Raw genomic sequence first — 17,409 nt, forward strand, 5'->3', positions numbered from 1 at the left:
GTCAGGCTCCTTATTCCCTCTGCACCCTGCCTCTGCTCAGAGCCTAGTCCAGGATAAGGGGGAGAAATTCCCCACTATCTTCATTTGCACGACGCAAAATTGAAATGAGACAATGAGCAATGACATCCCTGATCTGAGCCAGCAACACCTCCCCATCCCGAATCCGTTCATTTTTTCACTGCGACGCTAAAGGGACACTAGGACAGCCTCTGTCTTTTCACTTCCACTCCAGCTGCCACTCCAAGATCAATTAGCCATTTGCTAAACCAGTCAGGCCATTTAAACTGCGTGACACCTGAAATCTAAAGGATCTCGCTAGGATGTCCTTCTGCCAATAAGAGAGACAACTATGTTGCTCTTGTTTTAGTGGGGGAAGACACGGAAACGTTAAGCTATGAAAGATTCTGCATGTTTAATTAAAAACAAAAAAAACGACCAAAATGCACCCTGCTGAGAGTGAACATTCCTGCTGTTCCAAGGCTGCTGTAATTATACTGTGAAATGGGGGTCGGAGGGGGGACAACAACCGCCACATAGGAAAGGATTCAAGGCCCAGTCTTGCTACTTCCACTTATTTCAACGGGAGTTCCACCCCACAGAATGGCCAGGGCCTCCCACCCCAGAATCTTAGCCCCTTTTGAAGTTCCACTTACCTGCCTGATTTGTGGTTACATTTACAGACACATACTGCCGTGCTGCAGGGCTCTGGTCGGACACTCCGTTCACTGCCTCAATTTCAAAGGTATAGTTTGTATGAGCAAGCAGGTCCACCATCATGACAGAGGTGTTTTTCAGGCCGATTTGCTGGGGGAGGTACCTGACATGACTGCCACACGCCTCACACAGCCCCGAGTGGGAGCTGCACTTCTTGCATGCAATATAATAAGACACATCTTTCCTTCCACCAGTGTCAGCCGGGGGAATCCATTCCAGGAAGACACTAGTCTCGTTAACATTTGAGATGGCATTCCGAGGAGCAGAGGGGGGTCCTGGTTTGTAAAGTAAAGTGAGAAAAACACAGGGTGAAAATAGCATTCGCGTCCATCCCGCTCTGCGCTACTCTCTCGGCTGAAAAGAGGGGCTGCACCGCTCACGTACCACGTAGCGCACAGAGCCAATGCACCGCAGCAGCTGAAGGACTGGCAGGGCAACGGGGGGTCACTCTTAGCTCTCCCTCCTCGCTTCAAAGTATGCGTGTTGGGACCCACCCACCTATCTGATCCAGGAAGACAGGGAGGAGTATCCTACCAAGTGTCTTCCCTCGGAGGTGCTGCTAGACCCGGCCAGCCAAGAACGCGAGGGAGCAGGCATTAAGGCTGAAATCCTGGCCCCACTGAAGTCAATGAGGGTTTTGCCATTGATTTCAGTGGGATCAAGGTTTCACCCTAAAGATACATCTGCATGGCAGCGGGGAGCTGTAACTCCCAGCTCGGGAGAGACAGACATGCTAGCTCTGCTTGATGAGCCTGCTAAATATAGCAGTGCAGTGGCAACAGTACGGGAAGTGGCTCAGACTAGCTGCCTGAATGCAGACCGCGGACAGGCTTGTACTTGGGCGGCTAGTCCATTCCGCTGACCGCGCCTCCATGTCCACCCGGCTGATTCTGGTGCACTAGCTCGACCAAAGCCAGCACACGCACGTCAAGCCGAGCTGCGAAGAACACGTCCAGCCGCAGTGTAGACATACCCTTTGTGACTTTAGCACCAGAGCAACACGTACCGAAGAAATATCCTCCACAGATTATAAGTGATATTACTGCCTCCACGTACTAAACTGCAGCCTTTTTCTCTGCCTCTTCAAAGCGTGGCATGTTAACATTTTTGAATGGCTACTCTCCAGTTTCTTATTTTGCCGAGTATCCCCACTTAGGATGTCTGCCCAGCCCGGGTAAGGGTGTTCAAGGGTTAAAAGGTGCTGAGGCAGTTTTTCCGCAGCTCCCATAAGAATGGTACTTCTTTGCCATGGGCCAAATTAGACATTCAAGCCAAGATTTTCAAAAGTGACCAATGACTCTGGATGCCTCCATTTTGGCGTGTCCGGCTTGAAACACCCCAGAGGTGCTGATTGGTAGAAAGTGCTGGGCATGTGACTTCTGAAAATCAAACCCCTTTCAGGGGGCTCAAGTGGGACATCTGAAAATTGAGGCTACTCTGAAACCCAAATCCCTAGTTACTTATGAAAATCTCGGGTACACTCACTTCACTGGGAACTCCCAGTGAAGTCAATGGGACTGTCATACATGGGCTAAGGGCAACACGTGAGTCTCAGGAAAAAGAGCCCCTTTTTGGCCAGATTATAACAATCGCAAGATCATATTTTCTTTTTCAGATCCTATTCATCAATCTGAGTTGTCAACGGATAATGATTTTGGAGGAAAAAAACAGCCAAACTGTGTTTTAGGAAACATTTTTGTATAAATTCGCCTTGGAGACTGACGACAAAATTCTCCTCTGATGTGATGTGAAAGGATAATTTTGTACAGAAGGATGGCAGTAGTATACAACATGTTGATGATCTTAACAACGGATCTGCACTTTGTACCTTGACTGCACTGTGATGCAGGAGGAAGAAAGGGACACTTATTAAAGAGTTTTGCTGGTTTTAAGTCATGGCGTTACTGGGATTTTCTAAAGTCTACGGGAGTTAGGCACCTAACTCCCATTCAGTCTGAATGGAAACTGGCTGCAAAATTCCTGTAGGTGCTAAAATCCATGAATACCTCCTTGAAAGCCAGCTCCAATGTGCTTCCTTCTCTCCCCAGAAAGTGCATGCACATTTATTTAAATGCATTTCCTGGTTCTGTGTGATTCTAGTCATATGGCTGTAATTAACATATTGAAATACTTAAAACAGGCAATTTTGTGAAATTGCAATTATTTTGTAAACCTTAAACTTTTTCCCTAGCTACTTTTTCCTATTTTCTTTATTATGTCTGTAAAATTGATAAAACTCATTGTGAAACCTTGTAGCAATTTGCAGCATGTGTGCCATATCAACTGACGCTGCTCTGATTCTCCCAGGAGACGACGTTTTAGCCAATCCTAAGAGAGACCTGCCGCCACAGGGGAAAAAAAATCAACCCTGGATGTAAAATTAAAACAAAAAGAATGAACTAGAATGGCTTAGGAAAGTGCAACTCAGCTTTATTCGGAGTTATATATTAAATTCTGTATATTAAATATATTAAAATCACATTTTTAAAACTAACTGCCTTAACTGCACACACAGGCAGGTGGTTGAGCGTCTAAGCATCTATTTGTGCATGCAACTGTGGGAGCCATTGATAAAAATTTGTCTTTGGATGTCTGCTCTCAGAGTCCGAAGAGGTGGAGTTGAAGAGGCCAGTAAGAACTGAATCATGAACCACGGATGCACACATAGCGTTAAGCATGTGAGTGGTCCCATTTAAGCCAATGGCATGCTTAAAATATGCTCAAATCTTTGCAGGACAGAAGCGTAAGGAACGAATTGCAGGATATGTGCAATTCCAACTGTAGCCAAAGGGAGCTTTTCATGCATATGAACGACAGACGTTCTAATGATAACTATTGCAAATTATTCAAACTGGAAAACAAAAATTAAACCGAGGCAAAGAAGGAACTCACACAAACTGTGGGAATTGGCAGTGAGGGCTCCCCAAACAGTATCTGAGAATCTTTATGGATTCCACACTCTCACAAACCACCCCACAGGCATCCAGCACAATTTAGCCAATGGCACCATCGCACATGAATAGTTAGAATAACTTTCAGCCCTGTCATATCGATACAACGGAAGCTAAAGAAATGCAGGCCTGGAGTTGTGCTGAGTTATATGCATTGCACACGAGTACTTTTGACCAGTTAAACTGAACAGTTTTTCTTTCCACTATGTGATGTACTCTTTACAGATACTAGTAAACTAAGGGGGAGTGTGGGGTGGGGAAGGGGGAAGTCAAGCACAAGAAACACTTACTGGACAATGTGTCTTTAACAGTAGATAAATTATTACTTTACTAAAGTTGCCAGAGGTTTTTACTCGCTCTGTACAGAAGAGTCAGCTGCTCTTCTTGAAGGCTTAAAACCTTCAATTTCAATAGCAATGCTTTGAAATCAGTGGCACTCCATAACCCATAAAATTAGCATTCTCAAAGGGGCTCTATGAATGGTCTTTAGTAGTTTGGAGAAACCTAACAAGTACTATTTGAAGAATTTTGAAACTGTGCTCCACTAAAACTTTGAAAAAAATCACAGTGGTGAGAACAAACTGCTATTTTATTTTCCAAGGATCAGGGAACCTGATATCTGCTCAGAAGGTACATTTTTATTTTTGACCTCTCTTCGTCAAGGACAAAGAAGTTAGTTTACTGAAATAATCATAATAAAAAGATAGCTAATTTGTATATTAAGCAGATACTGATTTACCCACCCCAGATCATGATTTACTGACTCAGAAGGTAACTGGCAGAAGACAAAGTCCATATTTTCCTTCATGGACAATAAATCTGAAATATTAAATCAATGTGTGTGTTTTTTAAATATTGTCCTCTGATACTTATGCACAACTCACATTAAAGGGAATTGAGCTTTTTTTTCCTGAGGGCAAAATATTATCTGTAATGTTCTCACCAGAAACTTCTGTTGTATATTACATTTTATACCATTTGAAAACTTCTCCACTCTGGCCATAAATTTCAAAAGTGTATCCATTTTTTAAAAAAAATTATTTCCTTTTAAATTTGATGTCCCAAAGAGGAAAGAAAACTATCATTTTATTTTTAAAAGCTATTTATCTTCTGGGAAGTGAATAATAATTTTTCACAAAATTATCTTAGGAAAAGATACAGAGTCTGACTGAGAAAATTGCTCCAAAATGTAACAGGGCATCATCAATTTTAAAATCACATTTTAAAAAAATATTACCTACTGTTACCAATTCCAGTTCTAAGAAACGAGAACGTAAAGAAATTAAAGAACAAAACATCTTTCTCAATCCTTTTTTTCTTGTTCTTTTGAGCATTTGACAGCCCTTCATATATGGTCAGTTTCTGTTTCACTTTTATGGTGAGTTAATCAGTTTCCCCTGTTTGTGTGGGTCTTTCACATAGCAACATGGAACTGACAAGCATTTTGAAAAAAGTCAGGAAAACATAATTATTAAACCATAAATATTGGAAGGGGGACTTGGCAATGTAATACTTAAACTAATTTTAAGACACCCTTTTACTAGATTTCAAGTAGATGAAATTTCTTAGTGCAGAGCGCTGGACTAGATGACCTCTCGAGGTCTCTTCCAGCCCTACATTTTGATGATTCTGTTAACTTCTGAAGAAGTAAATAACAGAAACTTAGTGGCTCTAACAAATGACTCTTGTCAGTCAATGATCATGCAGGATTTTTTTCCCTGTATGCAACTGTGGAGCGGTCATTGAGTTTCACCAGAGAGGACCAGGATGTGTTGCAGCAGGGAACTTAATAAAAAGGTGGGAATTTCCAGGTGCCAGAGTTCTCTCACTGCTGTTTAAGGCATGGCTCTTTGTATCTATGTCCTCACACTACGGTAACACAGAGCAGTGAGCCACAAGTTGGTGTGTTTTGGTAGGGGGGTTGTTGCAGATGTTGTAACTTTCATCTGCCCAAGAAATACCCCAAAACCCTATTAATGCACATCCTGGAATGCCTTATTCTGCTAGCAGAATGGGACCGGTTTAACATATGTACTATTCCACTATACAGTTGGGATTGTCACAGACACCCAAGGGAATTAGCCACTCACCAGCCACTGAATTGCAGTGGAGGCTGGGCAGCTAATATGCCTGAAGCCCCTTTGCAAACTGGCCTACGTGTATAACTAACTTTTTATCTATGTTTGGAATGTCTTAATTTTAAAAGATAATTTTCCTCCCCTCCTGACAACACCAGGACTTCACTAGCTGGACTCTTCTTCCACCTATCTGTCTATGACCTTTACGCAGCATTGCCGATCACAAACTGTGTGAGGCTCCCCCTTCCCTCCCTGGAGTCGCACTGTCCTTTCAAGAGAGCAGCATGTTTCAAGTCACCTTCCTCTGTGAAAACCAAATGGAGAGACGTTCAGTGCTCCCAGGTTAGGCCCTGATCCTCCGGCTGTTCTGCGTGAGCCATCCCTTTCAGTGCCTGGAGCCCCCTGGAGGCAAAGTGGCTCATCGGCATGCAACAGCTGACAGGATCGGGGCCAAAACGGAGGGCAAATTGGAAGTAGCCAGAAAGGGCAGCAGGGTTCATTGGGAGGAGCAGGTGGGAAGCTGTCACTCTTTGTGACCCCACCCTGGGCCCTTACTTATTCCCCCTTCTCCCCGCAGCCCCTAGTACCTCTCTCCCGAGGAGCTTCTGTCAATTAGTCCAGGTTAGCTTAGAACCTGCACTAGGTACTGCTGCCCTAACCTGCTTTCTGCAGCGAGGGTGCTAGTCAAATAACCACAGTGATACGGTATGTATCAGTAGGATGTTGATTGGTGCACAGCTGTTTTAGGGACATCATGACATCTAGCCTTCTACAACTGAAAACAGTCCCTAGTAGAAGGAGAGGAGAAGCTCCTTCTTCACCTTATCCCAGCTGTTCTGAATATATTGGTTCTCTATTTTCTCTCTTCCTTCTCTGAGGGTCACTTCTGCCTGTTCCCATCCATAGAAGCTCAGTTACTTTTTCAGTTCCTTTCAACTCCCGTTTTACTGTAAAATCCTATCTGGAATTTGCACAGTTCCCAGTGAAGACCCTGATCCTGCAAAGATATATGCACATTCCTAACCATATCCACTGTGGTAAGCTGACTTCAGTGGGACTTCTGACAGTGTGAGCTTATGCATGTGTGTAAGTGTAAGTCTTTGTAGGACCAGGGTCTAAGTATTTAGAAGAGGAAGTGGACAAGATGCAGCAACAGGTCTACAAGCTGCAGATGAAAGGGTAGCTTCATACTTTGTGGGGAAAAGAGCGATTTAAAACTATTATTTGCCCTCTCCCTCTCCTCTGTCTCCAGCTCATAACATACCAACCTGATTGTTATTTCTCTCCCAACAATATTTGCCCCCCCACGCCCCCATCCAGTGACCATCATGGACATATGGTTTCTTTCTTTGTGGTAGCTCTGGACAGTCAGTAGCTCCCGCCCATATCACTATCCTGAAGTAGCTAGGAGTGCTAGACATCTCATTATTTCCCTGGTTGCCCAAGCTGACTATTGGGACACAGAATAACTTGTGACACTAAGTGGCACTCATATATATTGTGTCTATCTAGATGTATAGCTAAATAACTATATTTTACAAGTTTCAGAGTAGCAACCGTGTTAGTCTGTATCCGCAAAAAGGAGTACTTGTGGAACCTTAGAGACTAACAAATTTATCTGAGCATAAGCTTTCGTGAGCTACAGCTCACTTCATCGGATGCATGCAGTGGAAAATACAGTGGGGAGATTTTATATAGACAGAGAACATGAAACAATGGGTGTTACCACACACACTGTAACAAGAGTGATCAGGTAAGGTGAGCTATTACCAGCAGGAAGCCGGGGGGGAACCTTTTGTAGTGATAATCAAGGTGGGCCATTTCCAGCAGTTGACAAGAATGTGTGAGGAACAGTTTGGGGGGGGAATAAACATTGGGAAATAGTTTTACTTTGTGTAATGACACATCCACTCCCAGTCTTTATTCAAACCTAATTTAATGGTGTCCAGTGTGCAAATTAATTCCAATTCAGCAGTCTCTCGTTGGAGTCTGTTTCTGAAGTTTTTTTTGTTGAAGAATTGTGACTTTTAGGTCTGTAATCGAGTGACCAGAGAGATTGAAGTGTTCTCCGACTGGTTTATGAATGTTATAATTCTTCATGTCTGATTTGTGTCCATTTATTCTTTTACATAGAGACTGTCCAGTTTGGCCAATGTACATGGCAAAGGGGCATTGCTGGCACATGATGGCATATATCACATTGGTAGATGTGCAGGTGAACGAGCCTCTGATAGTGTGGCTGATGTGATTAGGCCCTGTGATGGTGTCCCCTGAATAGATATGTGGACACAGTTGGCAACAGGCTTTGTTGCAAGGATAGGTTCCTGGGTTAGTGTTTTTGTTGTGTGGTATGTGGTTGCTGGTGAGTATTTGCTTCAGGTTGGGGGCTGTCTGTAAGCAAGGACTGGCCTGTCTCCCAAGATCTGTGAGAGTGATGGGTCGTCCTTCAGGATAGGTTGTAGATCCTTGATGATGCGCTGGAGAGGTTTTAGTTGGAGGCTGAAGGTGACGGCTAGTGGCGTTCTGTTATTTTCCTTGTTGGGCCTGTCCTGTAGTAGGTAACTTCTGGGTACTCTTCTGGCTCTGTCAATCTGTTTCTTCACTTCAGCAGGTGGGTATTGTACTTGTAAGAACGCTTGATAGAGATCTTGTAGGTGTTTGCCTCTGTCTGAGGGGTTGGAGCAAATGCAGTTGTATCGTAGAGCTTGGCTGTAGACAATGGAATGTGTGGAGTGGTCTGGATGAAAGCTGGAGGCATGTAGGTAAGTATAGCGGTCAGTAGGTTTCCAGTATAGGGTGGTGTTTATGTGACCATCACTTATTGGCACGATAGTGTCCAGGAAGTGGCTCTCTTGTGTGGATTGGTCCAGGCTGAGGTTGACGGTGGGATGGAAATTGCTGAAATCATGGTGGAATTCCTCAAGGGCTTCTCTTCCATGGGTCCAGATGATGACCACTTCCTGGACACTACAGTGCTAATAAGCAATGGTCACATAAACACCACCCTATAACGGAAACTCTACGATACAACCGCTCTACGTACAATGCCTCTACGAGCTCCATGATACAACCGCATTTGCTCCAACCCCTCAGACAGAGACAAACACCTACAAGATCTCTATCAAGCGTTCTCACAACTACAATACCCGCCTGCGGAAGTGAAGAAACAGATTGACAGAGCCAGAAGAGTACCCAGAAGTTACCTACTACAGGACAGGCCCAACAAAGAAAATAACAGAACGCCACTAGCCATAACTTTCAGCCCCCAACTAAACCTCTCCAGCGCATCATCAAGGATCTACAACCTATCCTGAAGGATGACCCATCACTCTCACAGATCTTGGGAGACAGGCCAGTCCTTGCTTACAGACAACCCCCCAGCCTGAAGCAAATACTCACCAGCAACCACACACCACACAACAAAAACACTAACCCAGGAACCTATCCTTGCAACAAAGCCTGTTGCCAACTGTGTCCACATATCTATTCAGGGGACACCATCACGAGGCCTAATCACATCAGCCACACTATCAGAGGCTCGTTCACCTGCACATCTACCAATGCGATATATGCCATCATGTGCCAGCAATGCCCCTCTGCCATGTACATTGGCCAAACTGGACAGTCTCTATGTAAAAGAATAAATGGACACAAATCAGACATGAAGAATTATAACATTCATAAACCAGTCGGAGAACACTTCAATCTCTCTGGTCACTCGATTACAGACCTAAAAGTCACAATTCTTCAACAAAAAAACTTCAGAAACAGACTCCAACAAGAGACTGCTGAATTGGAATTAATTTGCACACTGGACACCATTAAATTAGGTTTGAATAAAGACTGGGAGTGGATGTGTCATTACACAAAGTAAAACTATTTCCCCATGTTTATTCCCCCCCGCCCCACTCCAACTGTTCCTCACACATTCTTGTCAACTGCTGGAAGTGGCCCTCCTGGATTATCACCAAAAAACGATTTTTTCTCTCCTGCTGGTAATAGCTCACCTTACCTGATCACTCTCGTTACAGTGTGTATGGGAACACCCATTGTTTCATGTTCTCTGTCTATATAAAATCTCCCCACTGTATTTTCCACTGCATGCATCCAGTGAAGTAAGCTGTAGCTCACAAAAGCTTATGCCCAAATAAATTTGTTAGTCTCGAAAGTGCCACAAGTCTTCCTTTTATATTTTACAACACACACACAGACGCACACCAGCAGCGTGCAATTCTAGACGCTGCACATCCAGTTCCACATGCTTAACTCTCAAGTATAGTGGTGTAAATCAGGAGTAATTTAGATGAAGCCAGTGGATTACAGCAGTGTAAAACTAGCACAAGCCAGGTCGGGATCAGGCCCAAAGCCTGTAAAAACACCTTTTTTTGTCATTGTGCCCATTCTCTGTGCGTAACAGCGCAAACGGATTAAAAGATACACAGTGCGTGCTTACTTGTACAGGCCATTGTAGGTGGGTCCGATTCCCTTCTGAAATAGTGTTCTTCACACAGACAGGAGGTGGATGCTTCCTCGTGTGTGTAGCTGTGAGGGGGGCACTTACTGCAGGATGGGCTCTGGGGAGAGGCCTTGAAGAATCCAGGTCTGCAGACTGTAAGAGAGGAACCGGAGACTAAATTCTTCCAGCAAATATTCATCCCGTCCCATTTCTTTTTAACACAGCTCTTTAGAGGACCTCTTCACTGCAGCGGGGAGGTGGGATTCCCAGCTCAGCTAGATGTTCATGAGTAGCTCTGCTCAAGCCAGCATGCTAAATGCAGCAATGTCACCGTGGCTGCAGATGGGACTGAACTTGGGCAGGTAGCCCGAGCCACGGCCCACACTGCCTTGGCCACGCTGCTATTTTTAGCATGTCAGCTTGAGCAGAGCTAGTGCCCATATGGCTCCTCTAGCCGGAAATTACCCCCGCTGCAGTGTAGACATAGCCTTAGTGAAAGAGACAACAACAAACAATCATGAGCTATTTGCTCGTGAATTATTTAAAACACACAAGAGGGAGATAGGAGATTTTCATGTTAATATGTGGTACATGTTTAAAATATTTGTGCAGAAGAGAATGAGACCATTTTGGCCATTGATTTCTCTTGCAGCTGCCTTTGTCAGATATTTATTTTCCTTGCTGAATGTATCAGACGTAACAGATCTTCTGGCTTCTATCTCTGATTTGGAAAACATCAAAGTATTGCTTTCTCACTCATTCTTAGACACAGCTTAGGAGAGCGGTAAAATATGTTTTGTGGTTTTCGTTTAAGATGTCCCATGCCCAGAAATCAATGTCTCAGCAAATAAAATAATCATGCCGTCCTGGAGAGGAGGTGATATCTGTACAGACAGCTTTAAGACATTCTAATAAGACTATTTCCCCAGGGTTTCTTCCAGAAAACCTGTGAAGAATTTTGAACTGCTCCCTATAAGACAGCTATCTGTGGGTACCCCCTGAACCAGACATGCCCACTGCATAATACATTCCCTCTAGCTGTAATGTATATGTATGATGGGCCTTACAGACTGAAAGCTATTATTTTTGTTCTCTTTTTTCCCATATACCGGACGAGGTTGGGTTGGGGGATTCTTTTCCTCCCTTTGGCACTTTGAAATGCATACATTAATTGTGTCTGATTTCAAGGAACTGTCAGCACAGGCTCAAAGTTCATTGGTTGCTCTTCCTGCAAGGTGCTGAGCATCCCCGACTTGCAGGATCAGATCCTTGGCGATTAAGGGCTAGATTTTCAGTTTACTGTGCCTATTGAGCTCAGTGGGAAAGGCTGGGTCCTCCACCTTCTAGAAATCTGGCCAGTCAACATAAGTGTAACTAGGAGCTACTGGTGCTGAGCCCTTTGGAAAAATCGGATCATTTTTCTGCACTCATTCACCACATTTTCACAGTCAACCATGATAAATGTATGTACGGTTTTGCACGTGTCTCTGGCCTTTAAAAGAAAACAAACTAGCTCTTTAATTGCTGGATCTACAATCACCAGTACAAGGAAAATTAAAGTTCAGATAGATCCTCTTGGGAAGTTGATTTCCTGCCATTTCTGAAATCGAAAATAGACACACACATCCAGTTTGCCAGCTCCAAAATGCTGTTACTTTTCTGATTCCTTGAGAATCACTGTAAAATAATTATGACCATCCTGTTACTAATGATACACAGGCACTCCGACATACTTACAGAAGGTACACGGAAATTAAAAAGACTTTCAATCTGTCATTCAAAGTTCTTGCATAGCAAATATTGTGCGAAGAAAATGAGCTGATATTCAGAGTATTGGCAACTATTAAAATCTTCACTACCACCACAACAACATGATGTACAACTACAGAGTCAGTTTTTAAGATCTACTGCATGGATCTGAGATCAAAATTTTGCCATCATGTTGGATGAAGTGTGGATTTTTTTTTTTAAATGGGTCAGGGTAAATTATGCAGTTAGCCAATTTCTAGTCTCTGCACATATGAAAGATGTCATTCTCTCATCACACCTCCTGTATATTGCTTCTTCTGATTGGACACTGTAGCACGACACCTTAAGAAGTTATTATGACAACAGGGTGATGCAAAAGCTGCTCTGATTTCAGTTCTCCCTCCGCCCCCCGATAGGGAAAGGCACCCTAGATTAAAACAACAGCTCCTGTGAATGTGGCTGCAATTCAGAAACAAACAAGAAACATGGCAGTGTGTCAAGAGTGCATAGAAACCCTCCATGGTCTATATACCATGGGTGATTGACAGTTCTTGCTTCTGGAGAGGAGGAGACAGAGTGAGTACAATGATTACAAGATGGACAAGACAAGAGAGAGACCAACCATCAAACAGCGACCTTAGACATGGTCACCTTAGCAGCGGCAGTAGTTCTTAACCTTCCTTACACTTCGAAAAGGGATTGGTGCATACATTTAGGTAATGTTATATATTTAAGACAACGGGAAACTGTTTAAGGGCAGTCATTATACTTGGTCCATGATATTGACAAGAAATTTTAGCTTTTCAAAAAGGCTAAAGGGTAACCTTTGTAGCTTTTTATTGTATTTAATGTGAATTTTGTAACGTAGTATTACACCATCACGGGTTCGACTTTGGTGGCTATAGTTTCAAGCTTAAGAGAGTGAAAGTCACCTCTGCTACTTGTTTTAGATGTAGAGTCTTTAGGGACACATAAGGACCAAAGGTAGCAACCACACAGACATTCACAAGCCCAAGGTCTAGTATGTTCTACAAGTTTTATTAAAGTTACAATTAAAGTTATGATTACCCAAGCGTATAGAAAATCTATACAGACCTATGCACAAGTTAGAAATATAGCGCTACTCACATCCTTAACAATAGCGTTAGGGTCTGATGGGTCTCTCATGGATTGCTCATCAGTAGAGGGATGGTTCCTGCTGGAGTTTCCCATAGGGAGCTCAATTTTCCTAATCTAGGCACCCCCTTTTTTATAATGTGATTCTGACTATACATCATTAGCATTTCTGCACATATTACACTCTGTGGTTAGGGCATGTGTTAGAAAAATGTGATTACCAGGTATCTTGTAAGTAAAATATTACCCTTACTGTTAATTTTTTGCAATATCACCCATTAGTTCATCTTTTCCTGTAATCTTAGGGCATCGAGTTATTCTTTGGTCACTTACTTATGTCAGCGTTCCTTAACTCTATGGCTTACATATGGCTAAGCTAAAATCTTACAAGCCTCAGCCTACAGGTCTTGCGTTTCAGCCCTACTTTCTTAGATACCTGATACATGATTATTCCCTCTACATGCTGATCAATCTTGCACTTTTATAATCCTATAATTTAACTCTATTTAGCATACAGTGATTATATATGACATAACATGTTAGTTAGTTAAAACATCACACAATAAATGAACAATAAACTAAAATCATTGGCTACACCTTTAAATTTAAAATGAAAATGTAACGGCCCAATATCCAAAAGAGCTCAGCACCAAGCTATTTCCACTCAGGCACCTAAATAAACTGGTGCTAAACTGCATTTAAAATGTGCTCCCAGTTGTGGGTGCTGAGAACTTTTGAAAATCTGGCCATAACCATCCCTATAAATAACAGAAATGCATCGCCCGATAGCACGCTCAGATTTGAATTTATTCTGGAGGGTTGTTCATAAACTACTCAAGAACTGGCATGGTTTATGGCACCATCCCCTGCTCCATGCCTGAAATTCAGGCCTTTTATTTAATTCACATCTACCTCCAAGTTTTGCCTTATCTCTAATGATGCATTGTGTTACAGTAGAATATCTGCAGAGATTTGGGGGAGAAAAAATACACCCTAATCCCAATTTATATTTCAAAGTTAAGCCAAATTCACATGCATACGCAGACAACAGAGAAGATTAAATGAAAGCAAAAAATGCACATCATCTAACAAGGACAACTGATGTCTAGAGTGTACAATATGTAATTAGCCTTCAAAAAGGTCTTGAATTTATCTCATTATGTCTCATCAAGAAAGACAGAAAATCATTATGGCACAAGAGTTTACTGCGGTCCTATTTGCTGTAAAGCAGCACATGCAAGATAAGTCAGCTTTCTTTGATAGATTTTCAACAAGGCACCATTTGCCGATGACAGTGTGATATATAGCTCTGCTTGAACTGAATGTTTTGTTTTCATGAACAAACACAATGCTAACAAACATGCCCTGATGCTTGCATCCCAGGATATCCACATAATATTTTAATAACGGACATTAAATGAAAATAAAAGCTGTATCCTTTTTCACAGCAAGCGGAATGTCCACTCAGGCTGTATGACACCCTTCTGTGGAACAAAGTGCCTGTTGTAAGTTAATGCTGCACTTGGCAACCTTAACATGTGTCAAGGTTCCTTCCCCACTCTGAACTCTAGGGTACAGATGCGGGGACCTGCATGAAAGACCCCCTAAGTTTATTCTTACCAACTTAGGTTAAAAACTTCCCCACCGTACAAATTTTGCCTTGTCCTTGAACCGTATGCTGCCACCGCCAAGAGTTTTAAACAAAGACCAGGGAAAGAGCCCACTTGGAGACATCTTCCCCCGAAATATCCCCCCAAGCCCTAAACCCCCTTTTCTGGGGAAGGCTTGATAAAAATCCTCACCAATTTGCATAGGTGAACACAGACCCAAACCCTTGGATCTTAAGAACAATGAAAAAGCAATCAGGTTCTTAAAAGAAGAATTTTAATTGAAGAAAAGATAAAAGAATCACCTCTGTAAAATCAGGATGGTAAATACCTGACAGGGTAATCAGATTCAAAACATAGAGAATCCCTCTAGGCAAAACCTTCAGTTACAAAAAGACACAAAAACAGGAATATACATTCCATTCAGCACAGCTATTTTACCACCCATTAAACAAAAGAAATCTAACGCATTTCTAGCTAGATTACTTACTAACTTTTTACAGGAGTTCTGAGCTGCATTCCTGTATGTTCCCAGCAAAAACATCACACAGACAGACAGACCCTTTGTTCCCTCCCACCCTCCAGCTTTGAAAGTATCTTGTCTCCTCATTGGTCATTTTGGTCAGGTGCCAGCGAGGTTATCTTAGCTTCTTAACCCTTTACAGGTGAAAGGGTTTTGCCTCTGGCCAGGAGGGATTTTATAGCACTGTATACAGAAAGGTGGTTACCCTTCCCTTTACATTTATGACAACATGCATTGTTTTTTTGTGCCTATGCATCCAGGGGCATTTTATGATGCAAGTATTTTTACCCTTGACTGTCCCACCATATCACTGCATAGATGAATCAGGGAATTTGTGCATTACACCATGTCAGGGGCTGAACAATGACATCACGCCATAAAGAAGGATGTTTGTTGCAGAGGTTTTCTTGTTGTACCTTGCCGTAGATTCCCTCACTCATCCCACAGCACATGGGAGCTTGCTATGCCCTTCTAAGACACTACCTCCACTTATCCGATTGCCATTCCTGAATCACCTACTTATGGCCATCTCGTTAACAAGCAATGTCGTTTGTGACAGCAGCGGTAATCGGCATTGAGGACAATAAGCCAGTTTCCACCCACTTAATTTCTGGTCCAAACTCTGGATTCAGTGAGGTGCTTACAAATACCCCATGGACTCCAATGGGACTAATCACATGCTTAAAGTCAGGCACTTCTTAAAGCACATTTCTGAATTGGGGCCCAAGTCAGAAGAACCCACAGGACAGTCTGAGCACTGTAACAGAACGCACAGTAGTCTGCTGTCTGAGCTCCCACTTGATTCTGATTATGCCACTTTCAGCACAATGGCAGCTACTAATGGGAAGCTCAGAAACTGGAGTTTTAATTAAAACCCTTTTCTTTATAAACATGTCACAGTCCGCACAAGTCTTACACAAGTTCCACCCTTTGGGGAAAAGGAACAATGGATGTCATTTAAAGCGCACATATCCCAGGCAATGTGCCGACTGAACTGCCTGCCTGAGTTCTGATGGCTGAGCTAAAATACATGGACTAGGATAGGTCCACAGGCTTTGCAGAAGTCTGGGCTGTATTAGAAGAACATACATGACTGCAACAATTGTGGGCATCACACCTAGGATGAAGCTCAGCCCATGTAAAGCCTCACAACAGAATAGAGTCTGACCCACCTAGTGGGGGTGTAATGTGTTCCAGTTCAAAGAGGGAGTTCGCCACAAAGATGGGAAAGGAGAGCTATAGGGAATGACCGAGATGGGCTTATCCTGAGGACTCAGTGACTCATGGGCCAGGACGAACAGTGCAAAAATGGCCAGGAGAGACGTACTGTTTTCTGAGGGATACTTAAAATAAGCTGCACATGATGTACTGCATGCTGCAAAGCAAAAATGCTGCCTTACAGAGAGGCCACCAGTGCTTGTGGCTAGAGGACAGGCAGTGTGTGTGTGATCTCAGCGCCACTCCGGTTACACACCTCCCCAGCTACAGACATCAAGGCCCAGAACCCCAGTGGAATGTTCTGCCTCAACTTTGAGGGAAGGAGGCCACTTCTTCTCCCAACAAAACGCACTTCTCATGGCTGTAAAGGAGCATTTGGCCCACAGAGGCCAGCCCTTCTCACCATGTGAGCTTTTCCCTTCCTAACATGAGCAAAGTAAAGACTGTTCCTACTAGAACCACAGCAAGACACCCACACAACTAACTAGAACAGGTTTTCTTTAATCCAGGCATTAGGTGCGATTTCTAAAGGAGTCTAAAGGAGTTGGGCACCTACCCCCCACTGAATTTCAGTGGAAGTTTGGCACCTAACTCACGTAGGTCCCAGCCATAATTAATAAATGCAACAACATTCATAAATTACTGAACACTAAGCGTGAAGGCCGCCATCACGGCCAACATGCTGGGCACTGAGCCTGGAACCTCTGGAGCTAAAGCACGAGTTGCCTGAGCTAAACAGGCAAACCCCCACCGCTGCAACTGGAACAACTCATCTTCTCAAGGGATTGGGCACAGAGGGGGCCTCTACCGCAACCTCCCCATGGGTATTTAAACATACCTTGGAATCTGGTCTGTTATTTGATAGGTCCTCTGCTGCCATTCCTCTTAAAAGTACTTTATGCAGTGTACGCAAAAAGAAAAGGAGGACTTGTGGCACCTTAGAGACGAACCAATGTATTTGAGCATGAGCTTTCGTGAGCCACAGCTCAAAAGCTCA

General features: G+C 43.2%; 1 protein-coding gene across 15 annotated transcripts in view; it reads right to left on the minus strand.

Annotated features, from left to right (window-relative positions):
* The window catches only part of EPHA5 (EPH receptor A5), a 372,563-nt gene that overhangs the window by 190,223 nt on the left and 164,931 nt on the right, over positions 1-17,409 (minus strand). For 8 of the 15 annotated variants that reach the window (XM_048846883.2, XM_048846878.2, XM_048846877.2 and 5 more), the window contains exons 4-5: positions 10,197-10,352; positions 654-989 (exon numbers count right to left, since the gene is read on the minus strand). The exons of 4 other annotated variants lie outside the window; for them this stretch is intronic. In XM_048846883.2, coding sequence (XP_048702840.1) covers positions 654-989; positions 10,197-10,352 — 492 coding nt within the window. The remainder of the gene's footprint in view (positions 1-653; positions 990-10,196; positions 10,353-17,409) is intronic. 3 more of the 15 variants (XM_048846885.2, XM_075127422.1, XM_048846886.2) reach the window with 1 other exon arrangement.

The sequence above is a fragment of the Caretta caretta genome, chromosome 4 (genome assembly GCF_965140235.1).
Source record: "Caretta caretta isolate rCarCar2 chromosome 4, rCarCar1.hap1, whole genome shotgun sequence".
NCBI lineage: Eukaryota > Metazoa > Chordata > Testudines > Cheloniidae > Caretta > Caretta caretta.